The 15,190-nt window shown below is 37.5% G+C and overlaps 2 protein-coding genes across 3 annotated transcripts in view; both read left to right on the top strand.

The window, feature by feature from the left end:
- LOC115218532 (beta-1,3-galactosyltransferase 5) overlaps window positions 1-7,335 on the top strand; it is a 160,412-nt gene extending 153,077 nt beyond the window's left edge. Inside the window, exon 3 of the mRNA XM_029788406.2 lies at window positions 5,704-7,335. Within this exon, the coding sequence (XP_029644266.1) occupies window positions 5,812-7,020 (1,209 nt within the window). The 5' untranslated portion in view covers window positions 5,704-5,811 and the 3' untranslated portion in view covers window positions 7,021-7,335. The remainder of the gene's footprint in view (window positions 1-5,703) is intronic.
- Window positions 1-15,190, top strand: part of LOC115218531 (beta-1,3-galactosyltransferase 2) — a 75,911-nt gene that overhangs the window by 33,946 nt on the left and 26,775 nt on the right. The window contains exon 1 of one of the 2 annotated variants that reach the window (XM_036508427.1): window positions 13,466-13,488. The exons of the other annotated variant lie outside the window; for it this stretch is intronic. The gene's annotated coding sequence lies outside the window, so the exon portion shown is untranslated. Of the gene's footprint in view, window positions 1-13,465; window positions 13,489-15,190 lie in introns of those variants that run through there. 2 annotated transcript variants of the gene reach the window in all.

Raw genomic sequence — 15,190 nt, forward strand, 5'->3', positions numbered from 1 at the left:
AGTTCGTGTGTTGAAGCATATTCTGTTGTGTCTGGGGAGGTCATTTTCTTTTTGTGCCTTATAATATAACACACTCACTGGTAAGATTTCCACTTATTTCTTTTTTTTATTTTCCTAAAATTTTCGTTGCGTCTTGCAACCTTTTCAATAGTCTTGACTCTGTCCCTTATTTACACTGCGTTCCCTTTTGTTTGCTTGTGCGCATGTGTGTGGGTCAGTGTGTGTGTGTGTGTGTGTGTGTGTGTGTGTGTGGGTCAGTGTGTTTGTGTGTGTGTGCCTATGCATTCATGCATGCATGTATGTATGTATGTATGTATGCATGTATGCATGTGTGTGTATGTATATATGTGTGTATATGCATATGTATATATGTATGTATGTGTGTGCATCTGTACGTAGGCATTCTGCATATTCATGTGCTTGCATGTCTGTGTTTGTGTATTTTTTATAATAATAATAATAATAATTGTGTACAGTGCTCAGGTGCACTACAACTCATCATGGCAGTCAACAACTGACGCAGGCAGTTTGTTCCATGCTTCAGCAACTCTGAGCGTGAAAAAATGTTTCCGAAAGTCATGGGAGCTGTATTGTTTTCTGACTTTGTAGGCATGTCCACGTGAGTTAGACACATGGAGATCAAAAAGGTGTTCAGTGTTGTTGTTGGTGAGGTGATTGATAACTTTGTGGGTGTTTACCAAGTCCGTCGCCAAACACCGGAGCTTCAGTGAATCCATGCCCAGGGAAACAAGGCGCTCAGAATATGGTAGGTGTCTGATGGAGGGTATGCGTTTGGTTGCACGTCTCTGGACAGATTCCAGGAGGTCAATGTTCTGTGCAAGATAGGGGTTCCAAACTGATGATGCGAATTCCAAGTGTGGTCGTACCATAGCTGTATACAGTTTTAAATAGATGGCTGGAGAGCGGCTAACAAAAGACCTGCTGAGTGATGCCAAGACACCCTCGGCCTTCCTGACAATCTTAGAGATATGCTTTGACCAACGCAAATCACTGCTGACAGTGATGCCTAGGTCACGCTCGCAAGAGGATTTCTTGATATCAGTGTTGTGGAGGGAGTATGTGAACGCAGGGTTTTTTCTCCCAAAATGCATGGGAGTGTGTGTGTGTGAGCGTGTGCTTGTATATGTATGCACCAGTGTCTCCTTGTGTGTGCATGTCTGTGTGTGTGTGTGTGTGTGTTTTGCAACTATGTACCATGTTTGTATGTATGGATGGACATCTCTATATTTGTGGACATGCATCTCCATGTGTCCTTGTGTTGCATAAAGTGTGTGTGTATATATGGTCATGTGTTTCAGTCTCCATTTGCGTATGTGTGCTTGTCTGCTCTTATAACCTATGTACCTATCCGTCTGTATGTTGATTTGTTTATTTTCATATCCATATGCTTACATACGTGTGCATATACACATATATACCCCCCACACACACACACACGGGTTGCGGATCCGTGGAACAAGCTGCCAGACGAGATGGTGAAGATGCCGACGACTGCTTTGTTCAAAGCCTCCCTGGACCTCAAGTGGCCTGAACTCTTTACATGAACACCACCCTGTACTTAACTCCATGTCCCCCTACATGGCCTTGCTATTTGCTTTTGAGCCAAATTAACTAACTAACTAACTAACTAACTAACACACACACATATATACATATCTATCTACATAACAGCCCACTAACTCTTCTACTCTACCTGTGTAAACTGTGGGTATTGAGGTATGATATCTGCTATGTATATTTCCTATTTAGTATTGGAGAAGTTTCATTTATAAGGATGTACTCCCATATTTGTCTATATATATATGTATATATATATATATATATATATAACCCATGCTACTACCATCCAACCCATGCTAGCATGGAAAACTGACGCTAAACGATGATGATGATGATGATTACATATATATTATATATATTATATATATATATATATATTATTACATATATATATATATATATATTATATATATATATATAACATACATACATACATACATACATACATACATACATACATACATACATACATACATACATACATATATATATATTATATATATATATATATATATTATATTATATATATATATATATATATATATATATATATATATATATATACATTACATACATACATATATATATATTTAACCATAGTTAACAGTTCCGTCCATTGAGGTAGTGGTTCCCATCAAAATCCTTCCATGGACTCCTGAGAGAATTCTTCTTTTATTTCTTTACAGTTTAAATCCTTTTAAGATCTGCTTTGCCTTTTTTCCTTTCAGGATCCCTAAAATAAGATATCAGTCCAGTGTAATGGGTGGGTGGAACTGGTAGAGTGTTGCACAAAATACTTTTGCAGTATTTGTTTTGGGTTTTCACATTCTAAGTTCCCAAGGCAGATGTGATGGACTTACCTGTGTCTAGCCAACATTGGGTCTGCTACTCTGTACCCACCCCAACATTGCCTTTGTGGAGTCCACCACCAGAGTGGGAACCACTTAACCCTACTGATGCAAACCCACCTAAAACTGTCTCAGCTTCTATGATACAAACTTCCTGTTTTAAATTAATCGAAATTAAAGCCTTCCTTGAAAATTTCATATCGATCTCTCTTCAAGGCACCAGCTTAATAACGGTTTCAAATTTTAGCACAAGGCCAGCAATTTCAGGGGAGGAGTAAGTTAATTTCATTGACTCCAGTGCTCAACTGGTACTTATTTTATTGGCCCTATAAATTCCTTGATGGAATTTGAACTCAAAAGGTAAAAACAGATGAAACGCTTCTAAGCATTTTCCTCAACACCTTATACCAGTTTAATAATAACAAGATTATTTTATTAAAATATTTTATTATCTTTACAGTCAATTGAAACAAAAGTAGAGTATCTTAACAAAAATAACAAAAGGGTTGTTAGTTCTTAGTAGGTACGAGCATAACGCCCCCACCCCCACCCCGGTCTAATTTCTACTACACGTACGTGAGGAGATATTGATAAATCGGGTATGGCTGATCATGTGTGGAAAAACAGAGACCACAGATATAAATAGCATATGGGAACTGGTATTAAGGAAGGATAGGAAAATATTAGATTTATAAAGCCCTAAATTTCACAACACAATTGCTTACAGACATATGGTGTAGTGGTTAAGAGCACAGGCTTCTAACCCCAAGATTCCAACCTGAATAATAATAATAATAATAATAATAATAATAATAATAATAATAACAATAATAATAACAATAATAATAATAACAATAATAATAATAATAATAATGATAATAATAATAACATTGGAAAAAATACCTTAGGAATGAGAACCCAGATTCGAAATTCCCCCAGGACACCTGATGAAGGCTGGAGGGTATATCAGCCGAAACGTTGTGTTGACAACAAACAAGATGAGGACAAATATCCGTCAAATGTGAATAATGTAAATCATTTTTGCTAATAGTGGAGTCTCAAGCCCTCAACACTTTTTAGCTTGGACTGGCATACTACACTGCAAATTCTCCTCACTGACAATTCTCTAATTGGGTCCCACACATCCTAGCACCGGCCCTGTCGGTAATATATTGAGACATGATTCAGCAGAGTCAAGTGACTATATGAAAGATGTCTTTGCTTATTCTAAAGCAGCAGTTCTTAACTGGGATCTATGTGGGTCCTGAGGGTCTACATAAGATTTTTGGGGATCCATGCAACAAAATAGTAGTAAATTGAGGATCCACAATAGTATTTTAAGAGCCCCCTAAAAAGATTTTGTGTTGTATTGGTATGTATTGCAAGAAACAACTCGGTTTCTTTCTCCAACATTTTACAGAGTTCAACCAACACAAGTTGATGAGTGAAAAACAAAATAGGAATTTCGAAAGAAGTTTCTATAAAACTAGTGTTTAAACATTAAATGGCTATGGGGGTCCACCAGAATAAAAAAAATAATCAAAGAGGTTCATGGATAAAAAATATTCTTAGGTGAACTGTGACTGAAACAGAGGGTCATTGAACTACAGAATATTTCATATTGAATTTTTTTTTTATCAATATGGAGGTCTAAATCCCACGATTTTGATGGAGTCTGAGACCTCCTTTGGTCACGACACAGACCATGGGATTGCACCTAGAACGTTACCCTCCCAGGCACAAGTCTGGGCAAGGTTGTTTATGGAAGACCAGCAGTCGCCCAAGCATACCGGCCACCCCTCTTCACACCACTGATGTTATCCAAGGGAAAGGCAAAGGGGTCGATACAGCTTGGCACCTGTGACGTCGCAACTCATTTCTACAGCTGAGTGAACTGGAGCAACGTGAAATAGAGTGTCTTGCTCAAGAACACAACACGCAGCCTGGTCCAGGATTCGAACTCTCAACCTCACAATCGTAAGCTCGACGCTGTAACCACTGAGCCATGCACCTTCATGGAGTAATCCCCAGTAATATATAAATAAGCACCATGGCAAATTTTCCTTTTCTTCTTACCTTGTGGGTTTGATGAAATAAAATACTAGTCAAGTATAGTAGTTGATGTAATTGACTGCACCCAATCCACCTCTAATTTCATGGTAATGGAACGACCTATTGAAGGCCTCAGACTAAGGAAGATCTGGTGGTGAAATAGTGAGGTTGGCAGGGTTATAGAATTGAAAAGACAAGCTTGGAAAGACTGGAAAAATTTTAGCACCAAATAATTATACTAGAAGGAAAGCTAGGCTTCATATTTACATAGCAAAGGGAGAAATAGAAAATGTTTGCCAATGTTCTAAAGGCATAAGGTGTTTCAGATTGCAAGCCAGTATATCAGAGAAAGTCGAGACGTTGTATGCTAGAAACATGTACTGATAGGTATTGATACACTTGAGCTTAGTGATTGTGAAAAGATAGAGGCATGGTAGTGCTACTACGAAAGGTTCTTAATGTGGAGAATGCATGGGAGAAAGAATGTCTTTCCAACGTGAACCCAGCAGAGGGTCCAGCTGTCCTAGCTGACAGCAGTAAATAAATAGTGCAAATGTAATTGACTTGTCCCCTCTCCCAAAACTGCAGGCCTTGTGCCAAAATTTGAAATTAGTATGTATATCTCTTTAGACCTGGTGTTGAGGCAAATATTAAAATATTTTTAAAACCCTAAAGCTAAAAGCAAGAGTTTAAAAAATTATGATCTTATAAACAACAACTCTTCTCAGGGAATTAGACAGCAATATACTGCAGCCCATACAATTAACTCTACTCCTCCCCTTGAATTATTATTCTCGTGTCTGGGAACAAATTCATTAGCAAATTTTCTAAATGAACTTTATTCCATAGATTATCTCCTAATGATTTGGATTTTCACTCTTAGTGGTGGCCACTTCACTTCACTTACATCTTTTAATGCATAAACATTATAGGCCACTCTTTCACTCATTGATAATATATCAGTTATTATCATTCTGCCACTAATACTCCGACTCATACCAGCATAGAACACGAATGTGAAATGATGGTGATGGTGATAATGATGATGAAGAGGGAAGGATGGAGGAGGAGGAGAGGAGGAGGAGGAGGAGGAGGAGTTGCTTAATCTAAAGAATTTGTTTCAAGTTGCACTATTGATTATATATTTTGTATAATATATATTTTGTATTTACTGTACTAATTGCTAATTAAATTAACTGGAATGCGTTACTTCCGCTTCCAGGTTACACTCAAAGATGTGGAATTACTGCTTTATATAAACTGGACACTAACAACCAATTGAAGGAAAGGTAACCAATTCTTTACCTGCACTGCATGATATTCTTCAATCATGGCAAATGCTTTATGGATTTTTAAATTATTATTGTTGCTCGGACTTTCAGTGCTACTATACACAGTATTTCTATTGGTTCCTAGACCAAGCGTCTCACAAAAACTCCACAAATTCAAAGAAGACTTCGTTTCTGTATACAAAAGTAGACTTCAACAGAAAATACCAGAAGTGGAAGTATTACCAATTCCAACAGAACATAATGTTTTCTCTCAGAGTTTTATTGAACCTAAAACAAACCCAGTTAAGGAAAATTTGCCAAAAGAGCATCTTGATCAGTGGTTAAGACGTTTCCATCCACAACCTACAGACAAATTTGACCATTCAAAACATAAGCATTTCCAAAAAACACTTATTTCTAATGACAGTCTGTGTCGTAATTCAGCTGTTGATATCTTGGTATATATTCAGAGTTCTCCAGAGAACCATGCACGACGACAAGCAATCCGTGAGAGTTGGGGAAATGGGGCAGTTTTTCTAGATATATATATGAAACTTGTGTTTGTGGTTGGTAAATCAACCAATAAGGAAAGCCAACACAAAATAAAAGCAAGCATTACTTACGAAAGTATACAATACAAAGATATTCTTATGCTTGACATTGTGGACACCTTCCAAAACATAACTTTGAAAAGTATAAATGCTCTTCACTGGATTTATAATATTTGCCCACAGGCAAAATACATTCTCAAGACAGATGATGATATTTATGTAAACATTTTTCAACTTATCGAGTATTTTATGCCTCAAGTGTGGAATAAAGAAAAAGCAATAATTTGCCATTATAAAACTGAAGGAACAAGTCCAATTGTTCGGGCCTCAAATAGTAAATGGTATATTCCTAACAACGTCTTTGTTGGAAAGCAATATTATCCTTTTGGTTTCTGCACTGGTTATGCCATTCTCTTCACATCAAATCTTCTCCCAGAAATGTACAACATGTCTCTCAGAGTGCCTTACATTGGAATCGACGATGTCTATGCTTTCGGTCTGTTGCTAAAAGACATAAAAAATATTACTGTTATCAATGCACAACGCAACTTTACTCTTAACCAAAATGCTGCTCTTTCTGAATATGAAGGTTCAAAACCAATATCACATGTTGTGGCAAGTGCCTGGGCCCAAAACAGTATGAGTCGCTTCTGGTACGCTACCATCCGCAAACTTTCTAATTGGGGAAAATTACATTGTAAATTGAGCACCAAATAAAAAAAAACACAGTAATTGAGTGAGTGTAGTATATGTGTGTGTGTGTATTTGTCATATACAATGTGTTACTTGTTCTTCTTTTTGCTAACTTTTCCACATTCAAAAAAAAAAAAAAATATATACAGAAAGAGAAAGAAAATATTTTTAGTGAAAACAAAAATCTCTCTTTAATTTTCTTTGTGACACCAGTTTCAAATTTGAGGCCGTTCTCTAAAGGACTTTAAGGATTCTGGTTATGCTCAGCTCATGAGTATGTTTCTGTAAAGTTCTATACATTTCAAGGATTAAAAAAAAAATTTGAACATTTTAATTTTATATTTTGTTTTTCATTTTTATTTTATTTTTTTCTGCAAAGAGTGCTGGAATTTAAAACTTGTTACCATCATCATCATCATCAATGACATTTAATGTCTGTTTTCTATGCTGGCAAAAGTTGGCCGGCTTGACAGGAACTGGCAAGGCCAAGCACTGCACCATTATCTTTAGTCAGTTTTGGCTTGGTTTCTATGGCTGGATGTCCTTCCTAACACCAGCTACCTATTTCTTTACTACCCACAAGGGGCTAATCACAGAGGAGACAAACAAGGACAGACAAACGCATTAAGTCGATTATATCGACCCCAATGCATAACTGGTACTTAATTTATCGACCCTGAAAGGATGAAAGGCAAAGTCGACCTCGGCGGAATTTGAACTCAGAACGTAACAGCAGACGAAATACGGCTACGCATTTCGCCCAGCATGCTAACGTTTCTGCCAGCTTGCTGCCATCCTAACACCAGTGACCTATTTCTTTACTACCCACAAGGGGCTAATCACAGAGGGGACAAACAAGGACAGACACACGGATTAAGTCGATTACATCGACCCCAGTGCATAACTGGTACTTAATTTATCGACCCTGAAAGGATGAAAAGCAAAGTCGACCTCGGCAGAATTTGAACTCAGAACGTAACGGTAGATGAAATACGGCTACGCATTTCGCCTGGCATGCTAACATTTCTGCCAGCTTGCTGCCATCCTAACACCAGCTACCTTACAAAATGTACAGGGTGCTTTTTACATGGCACTATCACCAGTGTTTTTGACATGGCACCAGCACCCACACCAATACTTTTTGCATGGCACCGTGGTTTTAGGATCCCAATTCTATTGTGGTGGATGAATCTTCTCAAGTATTGCAACGTGGCACATATCTCGGTCTTCTGTCATCTTCTTCACAAGGTTTGGTGTTTTGTCCCATGGTTTCCTGATACTCTCTGTGTATGTGTGTGTATGAAAGAGAGAGAGAGAGAAAGATAGGAACAAATAGCTCGTGTAAAGTGGCTGTATTCTTATCCTTTACATATAAATTATACATTAACCCTTTAGCTTTTAAACCGGGCCATATCCAGCCAAAAGTACTCTGCCTGTTTGATGTTCAAACTGACCAGATCTGGTCTCTCACACCAACCCTACAATATCATTTTAAAAGTTAACAGTTACCTCATCAAAATCTCAAAGCTACAACATAATGCATGATTAGTTCAAAACAATGTGGATAAAAAAGGATTAATTTTGGCAGAATAATGCAAACACTAAAGGGTTAAAGACAACATATGCTCCCATGAACTTATGCTGGATTCCCTAACTACACAAATGTATAAGTATAGCACATATTCATGACATGATTCATAGGAAAAACATATGCATATGAACTTATGAATTTATAACTCCATGGGCCCAGTTTGGTGTCAAAAATCTATGAAATCTCATTAATTAAATCAATGAAAGCCATGAAATCCCAAACATGGGCAAAACAGATAACAATTAAGATATTCTTATAAGTTACTTCCTGTAATCTGTGTATTCGTTTTGAAATCTTGTTCACTCTCATGTAACCACATGTATTCTTATCCAAAATGGAAATGAGTTCAACTACCCTACTTTCAGGTGGGATAGTTGAGGCTTGTTGGCTTTTAACCCACAAAGTATATATTATTTATATATATTCATATATATTCCTGAAGGCGCAGGAGTGGTTGTGTGGTAAGTAGCTTGCTTACCAACCACATGGTTCCGGGTTCAGTCCCACTGGGCAAGTGACTTCTACTATAGCCTCGAGCCAACCAAAACCTTGTTAGTGCATTTGGTAGACAGAAACTGGAAGAAGCCTGTCATATATATATATATATCTTTATATATGAAAGTCAAGTTGTGTGTCTGTCTCCTACAATTTAGATTCCTAACTACTCCCACATTTTGCGGTGCAGTTTAACCAAGTATCTTATAGTCGGGATTCATATCGAGCCCTTCTGGGTATTAGCGCGCGTCTATGATGAGTCTACAATTTTAAAAAAAATTTACCATCATTTTTTTCCATTTTAATGCATTTTTTTCGCTATTATATAAGGGAAGTAACTCTCTAAAAATGTCTACGATGAGTCAACGATTTCTAAAAAAATTTACCATCATTTTTTTTTCCATTTTTAATGCATTTTTTTGCTATTTTTTGGCTATAACTCTCTAAAAATGCTTATATAGTTATTTCCCTTACAAACCCGATCAACGCCGGGCGATACTGCTAGTATATATATATATATATATAAACCACCAAGTAAGTTAGGGGTTGTGGATCCAACCCACTAAGGGATAATATTTATCCAATATACTGTTGGTATAATACCCAAATTATTAATACACAAGTGTTTTCAATTGCAATGCAATAAACTTACTTATTTTATTAAATGGGTGAAGGTAAAGAAATATTTTATCATTAATTTGTATTACAAATAAGAAGATAGAGAAACACATTAGTTGGTTTATCAGCTTTTAGGATATTAGAATGTTGACTTATTTATTTATCAAAATGACAACCATAACATATATACATATAGTATATTATTCAATGCATATAAGATAAGAATACAAGTAGTTATTAAAAAAAACATTAATATAAATTGTTAAAATCATCTAACAATTTATGTTGTTGTATGTTATTAAGGTTGTCGTTTTGTTAAATAAATAAGTCAACGTTCTAATCTCCTAAAGCTGATATACCGTCTAATGTGTTTCTCCATTTTCTTATTTGTATATATATATATATATATATATATATTATTTTTATATATATATTATTTATATATATATATATATATATATATATAATATATATATTAATATATATATATATAATATATATATAATATAATATAATATATATATATATATATATATATATATATACACAATATATTTATATATATATACATATACATATATACATATACATATATATGTATATATATTATGGTGTGTGTGTGTGTGTGTGTGTGTATGATTGTGTGTCTGTGTTTGTCCCTCCACCATCACTTGACAACCAGTGTTGGTGTGTTTATGGCCCCCGTAACTTAGTAGTTCGGCAAAAGAGACAGTAAAATAAGTACCAGGCTTACAAAGAATAAGTCCTGGGGTCGATTTTTCTGACTAAATATGGCACTCCAGCATGGCCTCAGTCAAATGACTGAAACAAATAAAAGAATAAAAGAACATATGTATGTATATATATATAATATATGTCTGTGTGTGTGTGGGCAGGGAGTGGGGAAATGTGTGTATGTGTGTGTATGTGAGTATTTATGTGTGCTCTTGTCTAGACACCAAGTGATGGTTGTAAGTAGTCATCGTTGTCATACAAACATGTCTGGCCATGGGGGAAATTTTGTTTGGAAACAGACGAAGGTTAGCAGCAGAAAGAGCATCCAGTCATAGAAAATCTGTTTCTATGAGTTCCATGTGACCCCTTGCAAGCATGGAAAACTGGATGTTAAATGATGATGATGATGATGAAGTATATACAAAGGTGTATGTCTGTGTGTGTGTGTGTGTGTGTGCTTGCATTGTGTGTAGTGTGTGTGTTTCTATATATATATGTATATCAATATATATTTCTTTATTGCCCACAAGGGGCTAAACATAGAGGGGACAAACAAGGACAGACAAAGGGATTAAGTCGATTATATCGACCCAGTGCCAAACTGGTACTTTATTTATCGACCCCGAGAGGATGAAAGGCAAAGTCGACCCCAGCGGAATTTGAACTCAGAACGTAACGACAGACGAAATACAGCTAAGCATTTTGCCCGGCGCGCTAATGTTTTTGCCCGGCTCGCCGCCTTTTGTATATCAATATATGCTTGTATGTATATGTATGTGTGATGTGGGCATGTGTACGTGTGTGTCTATACGCACACATGTAAATGGAGAATGTACCTCATACAGTGTGAAAGTTAAATATAAACAGTCTTGACTTAATCCCGCATTACTCGATGTTTTGTAGGCATAAATCTATGCATCTGGTTTTGAAAACCCTTTAAGAATAAAAAGACTAAGTGGAAAGCAGTGGGTTCTGAGTAAAAATAGTTGGGATTCAGTTCAAGTCACTTGCTGAAGTTGACAGTTCAGCAACAAGGGATTCTCGTTGTTGTTCCTCGTGGCTTAACAGACAGCCTAGCAACACTAACTTGTCTATCACCTGTAGAAGTTGACAGGTCAAGAACAGTAAGTGAAAATGTATGCACACGGCTATTGTTCTAAGTGGCAAAGTCAACAATTAAGCAGTGTGAGGTGTATTTGATGTGGGCGGTTGTAATAGTTGTTGGGTGTTAGTAATGAAAAACAATATGAGGCAGTAGTGATAGCCAACAGGAGGGGAATAATCTCACTATGGGCAAGTAAAGAAATTAGTGATCAAAAATTTGAAATTAATTAAATAATAATCATCATCATCATCATCATCATCGTTTAACGTCCGCTTTCCATGCTAGCATGGGTTGGACGGTTCAACTGGGGTCTGGGAAGCCCGAAGGCTGCACCAGGCCAGTCAGATGTGGCAGTGTTTCTACAGCTGGATGCCCTTCCTAACTCCAACCACTCCGAGAGTGTAGTGGGTGATTTTATGTGCCACCGACACAGGTGCCAGACGAGGCTGGCAGACGGCCACGCTCGGATGGTGTTTTTTATGTGCCACCGACACAGGTGCCAGACGAGGCTGGCAGACGGCCACGCTCGGATGGTGTTTTTTATGTGCCACCGACACAGGTGCCAGACGAGGCTGGCAGACGGCCACGCTCGGATGGTGTTTTTTATGTGCCACCGACACAGGTGCCAGACGAGGCTGGCAGACGGCCACGCTCGGATGGTGTTTTTTATGTGCCAACCGACACAGGTGCCAGACGAGGCTGGCAGACGGCCACGCTCGGATGGTGTTTTTTATGTGCCAACCGACACAGGTGCCAGACGAGGCTGGCAGACGGCCACGCTCGGATGGTGTTTTCTTATGTGTCACCGACACAGGTGCTAGACGAGGCTGGCGGACGGCCACGCTCGGATGGTGTTTGTTACGTGCCCTCAGCACGGAGGCCAGTCATTGCGGTACTGGCTACGGTCACGTTCGGATGGTTTTCTTATGTGCCACCGGCACTGGTACCACAAGGATACAAATTCCATTGATGTTCATCTATTTTGATTTGGTTCGATTTGATTTGATACGATTCGATTCTATTCTCACTTGCCTCAACAGGTCTTCACAAGTGTCACAAGAAGGAAGGTATGCACAATAATAATGAAATTATTGTATACAGTGCTCAGGTGCACCACAACTTGTCAGAAAGTGCGTATAAAATATATGCAGTTATGTACAAATGTCTGGGAAGTGAGCAGTGTATGAGTCAAATACATGCTTGTGTGTGTATGGAGGAGAGGAAATCAGGTGTAGTGTTGGCGAATCTCAGGAAGCATAGAAGTTTTGAAAGATGCAATGCTCTGACTACTAACAACTGATGCCGGCAGTTTGTTCCATGCTTCAGCAACTCTTAGCATGAAAAAATGTTTCCAAAAGTCATGGGAGCTGTGCTGTTTTCTGACTTTGTAAATATGTCCATGGGTGTTAGACAGATGGAGTTTGAAAAGGTGCTCAGAGTTATTGTTTGTAAGATGGTTAATAATTTTTCAACAGCCTCACTACAGTTAAGACATTTCTGGTGAGGTTGAATTGCTGTGGTATATATAAGAAAATGGTGAATGTTCCAGAATCTTCTATTCACATTTTGGTACAAAAACCCAGATGATTCTTTTGATGTGTACCGGTGTGTATGGAGGGGAGAAAATCAGGTGCAGTGTTGGTGAATCTCAGGAAGCATGGAAGTTTTGAAGGATGCAGTGCTCCGACAAATAACAGGGTACTTTTTTAATAGCAGCAAAATAACAGATAGGTTTTTGTTGATACTGCCGTTTGTTATGATGTTTACTACTTGCCATGGAGATAAAGCTGGCAAAATTGAGTTCTGTGTAAGTGAGGAGGTGCCTTATCAGAAATGCTAAGTGTAGCATTAGGGAAACTGTTTCACCGGTAACAGAATCACCCGATGAAACCAGAGAAGGGAAGCTCCTGAAGAAGTGAATTACTGTGTTGAAATCCCTGATCGTTAGGTTCGTATAATTTTATGGGATCATCTAGTTTGACAAATGGCTCTACAGAATATAATTTGTAAGGAGAGGGGCCAGAGAAAATTCAAAGGGATTTCAGCTGTTGAAGAATGTGGTGTCGGTGGAATCTGAGTAGCTATAATGTCTTCTTTTCAGTAGTTGTGCTGTCCAGTTTTGGAAGCAATGATATCTATCTATCTATCTATCAGTCTGTCTATCTATCTATCTATCTATCTATCTATCTATCTATCTATCTATCTATCTATCTATCTATCTATCTGTCTATCTATCCAGGCTCACACTAGGTAAAAAGTTGGAAATTGTTTTGGTGGCCCATAATACTCCATGGATCCTAAGCAAGGCATGTGTAAAATTTGAATGAAATTATTTGGGTAGTTCTCAAGTTTTAGTGATGCACACACACACACACACACACACACACACATATATATATATATATATATATATATAAAATGAGAATGTGGGTGTGTCTGTCTCTTTATCTATGAGTGAGTGTGTGTGTGTGTGTGTGTCGTGTGCGTCACTAAAACTCGAGAACTACCCAAACGATTTCATTCAAACTTTACACCTGTTTTACTTAAGGATCCATGGGTACCTATGTTTTCTATGGGGCTTTTTCATGAGCAGCCCTCAAACATCTCCTCCTTATTGAAGATTAAACAGTGTGATTTCTTTTGGGGTTTTTTTCCCCTCTTTTATAACTTTGTTAGTCTTGTTTACACACAAAACCCTCACAACAACAACACACTCACATACAAACACACACATTCTTTGCTTTGCCCTGTACTGTCCATAATGTTTTTCTTCATGTGGTTTAATAAAGAAATCATTATTATTATTATCATCATCATCATCATCATCATCAATGCCAACATTGATTATAATGATTATTATTACATAAACGTAAAATTTAGCCTTGTGAAAAATTGATTAATTCACTGACGATAAAATCTCAGTGTTGTTGGCTGGATGGTTTTCCACATTTCCATATAAATATATACATTAGCACACGCATGTGTATAAATGCATTTAATATGCATGTAATATATACATACATAGATGGCGGACATTAAACGATGACTATGATGACATACATAAGCATGTGTGTGTGTGTGAGTAGGCTGACTGACAACGATTGATTGAATGTTGTTAATTATTGAAATAGACATGGTAATCAATTGTATTAACTGTGATGCTTGGTGCAGCGGTGGGCGGGGACTAAAGTGAAGGACAGTTTGTTTCCATTCTTTATTTCTTTGCTCAGTTGTCTATTTCCTTGTATCACAGCCAAATTACATTCATATAGTGTTGTTTGGTTATGTTGATGTTTTTTCCCTCCTAGATGAAATGCCTTTCCGTAAATGTGCATGTTTTACTGGGCGAAATGCTGAGCGGTATTTCGTCTGCCGTTACGTTCTGAGTTCAAATTCCACCAAGGTCGACTTTGCCTTTCGTCTTTTCGGGATCGATAAATTAAGTACTAGTTATGCACTGGGGTCGATGTAATCGACTTAATCCGTTCGTCTGTCCTTGTTTGTCCTCTCTGTGTTTAGCCCCTTGTGGGTAGTAAACAAATAGGTATTTCGTCTACTGTTACGTTCTGAGTTCAAATTCCACCAAGGTCGACTTTGCCTTTCATCCTTTCAGGGTCGATAACTTAAGTACCAGTTACACACTGAAGTCG

The sequence above is a fragment of the Octopus sinensis genome, linkage group LG13 (genome assembly GCF_006345805.1).
Source record: "Octopus sinensis linkage group LG13, ASM634580v1, whole genome shotgun sequence".
Lineage (NCBI taxonomy): Eukaryota > Metazoa > Mollusca > Cephalopoda > Octopoda > Octopodidae > Octopus > Octopus sinensis.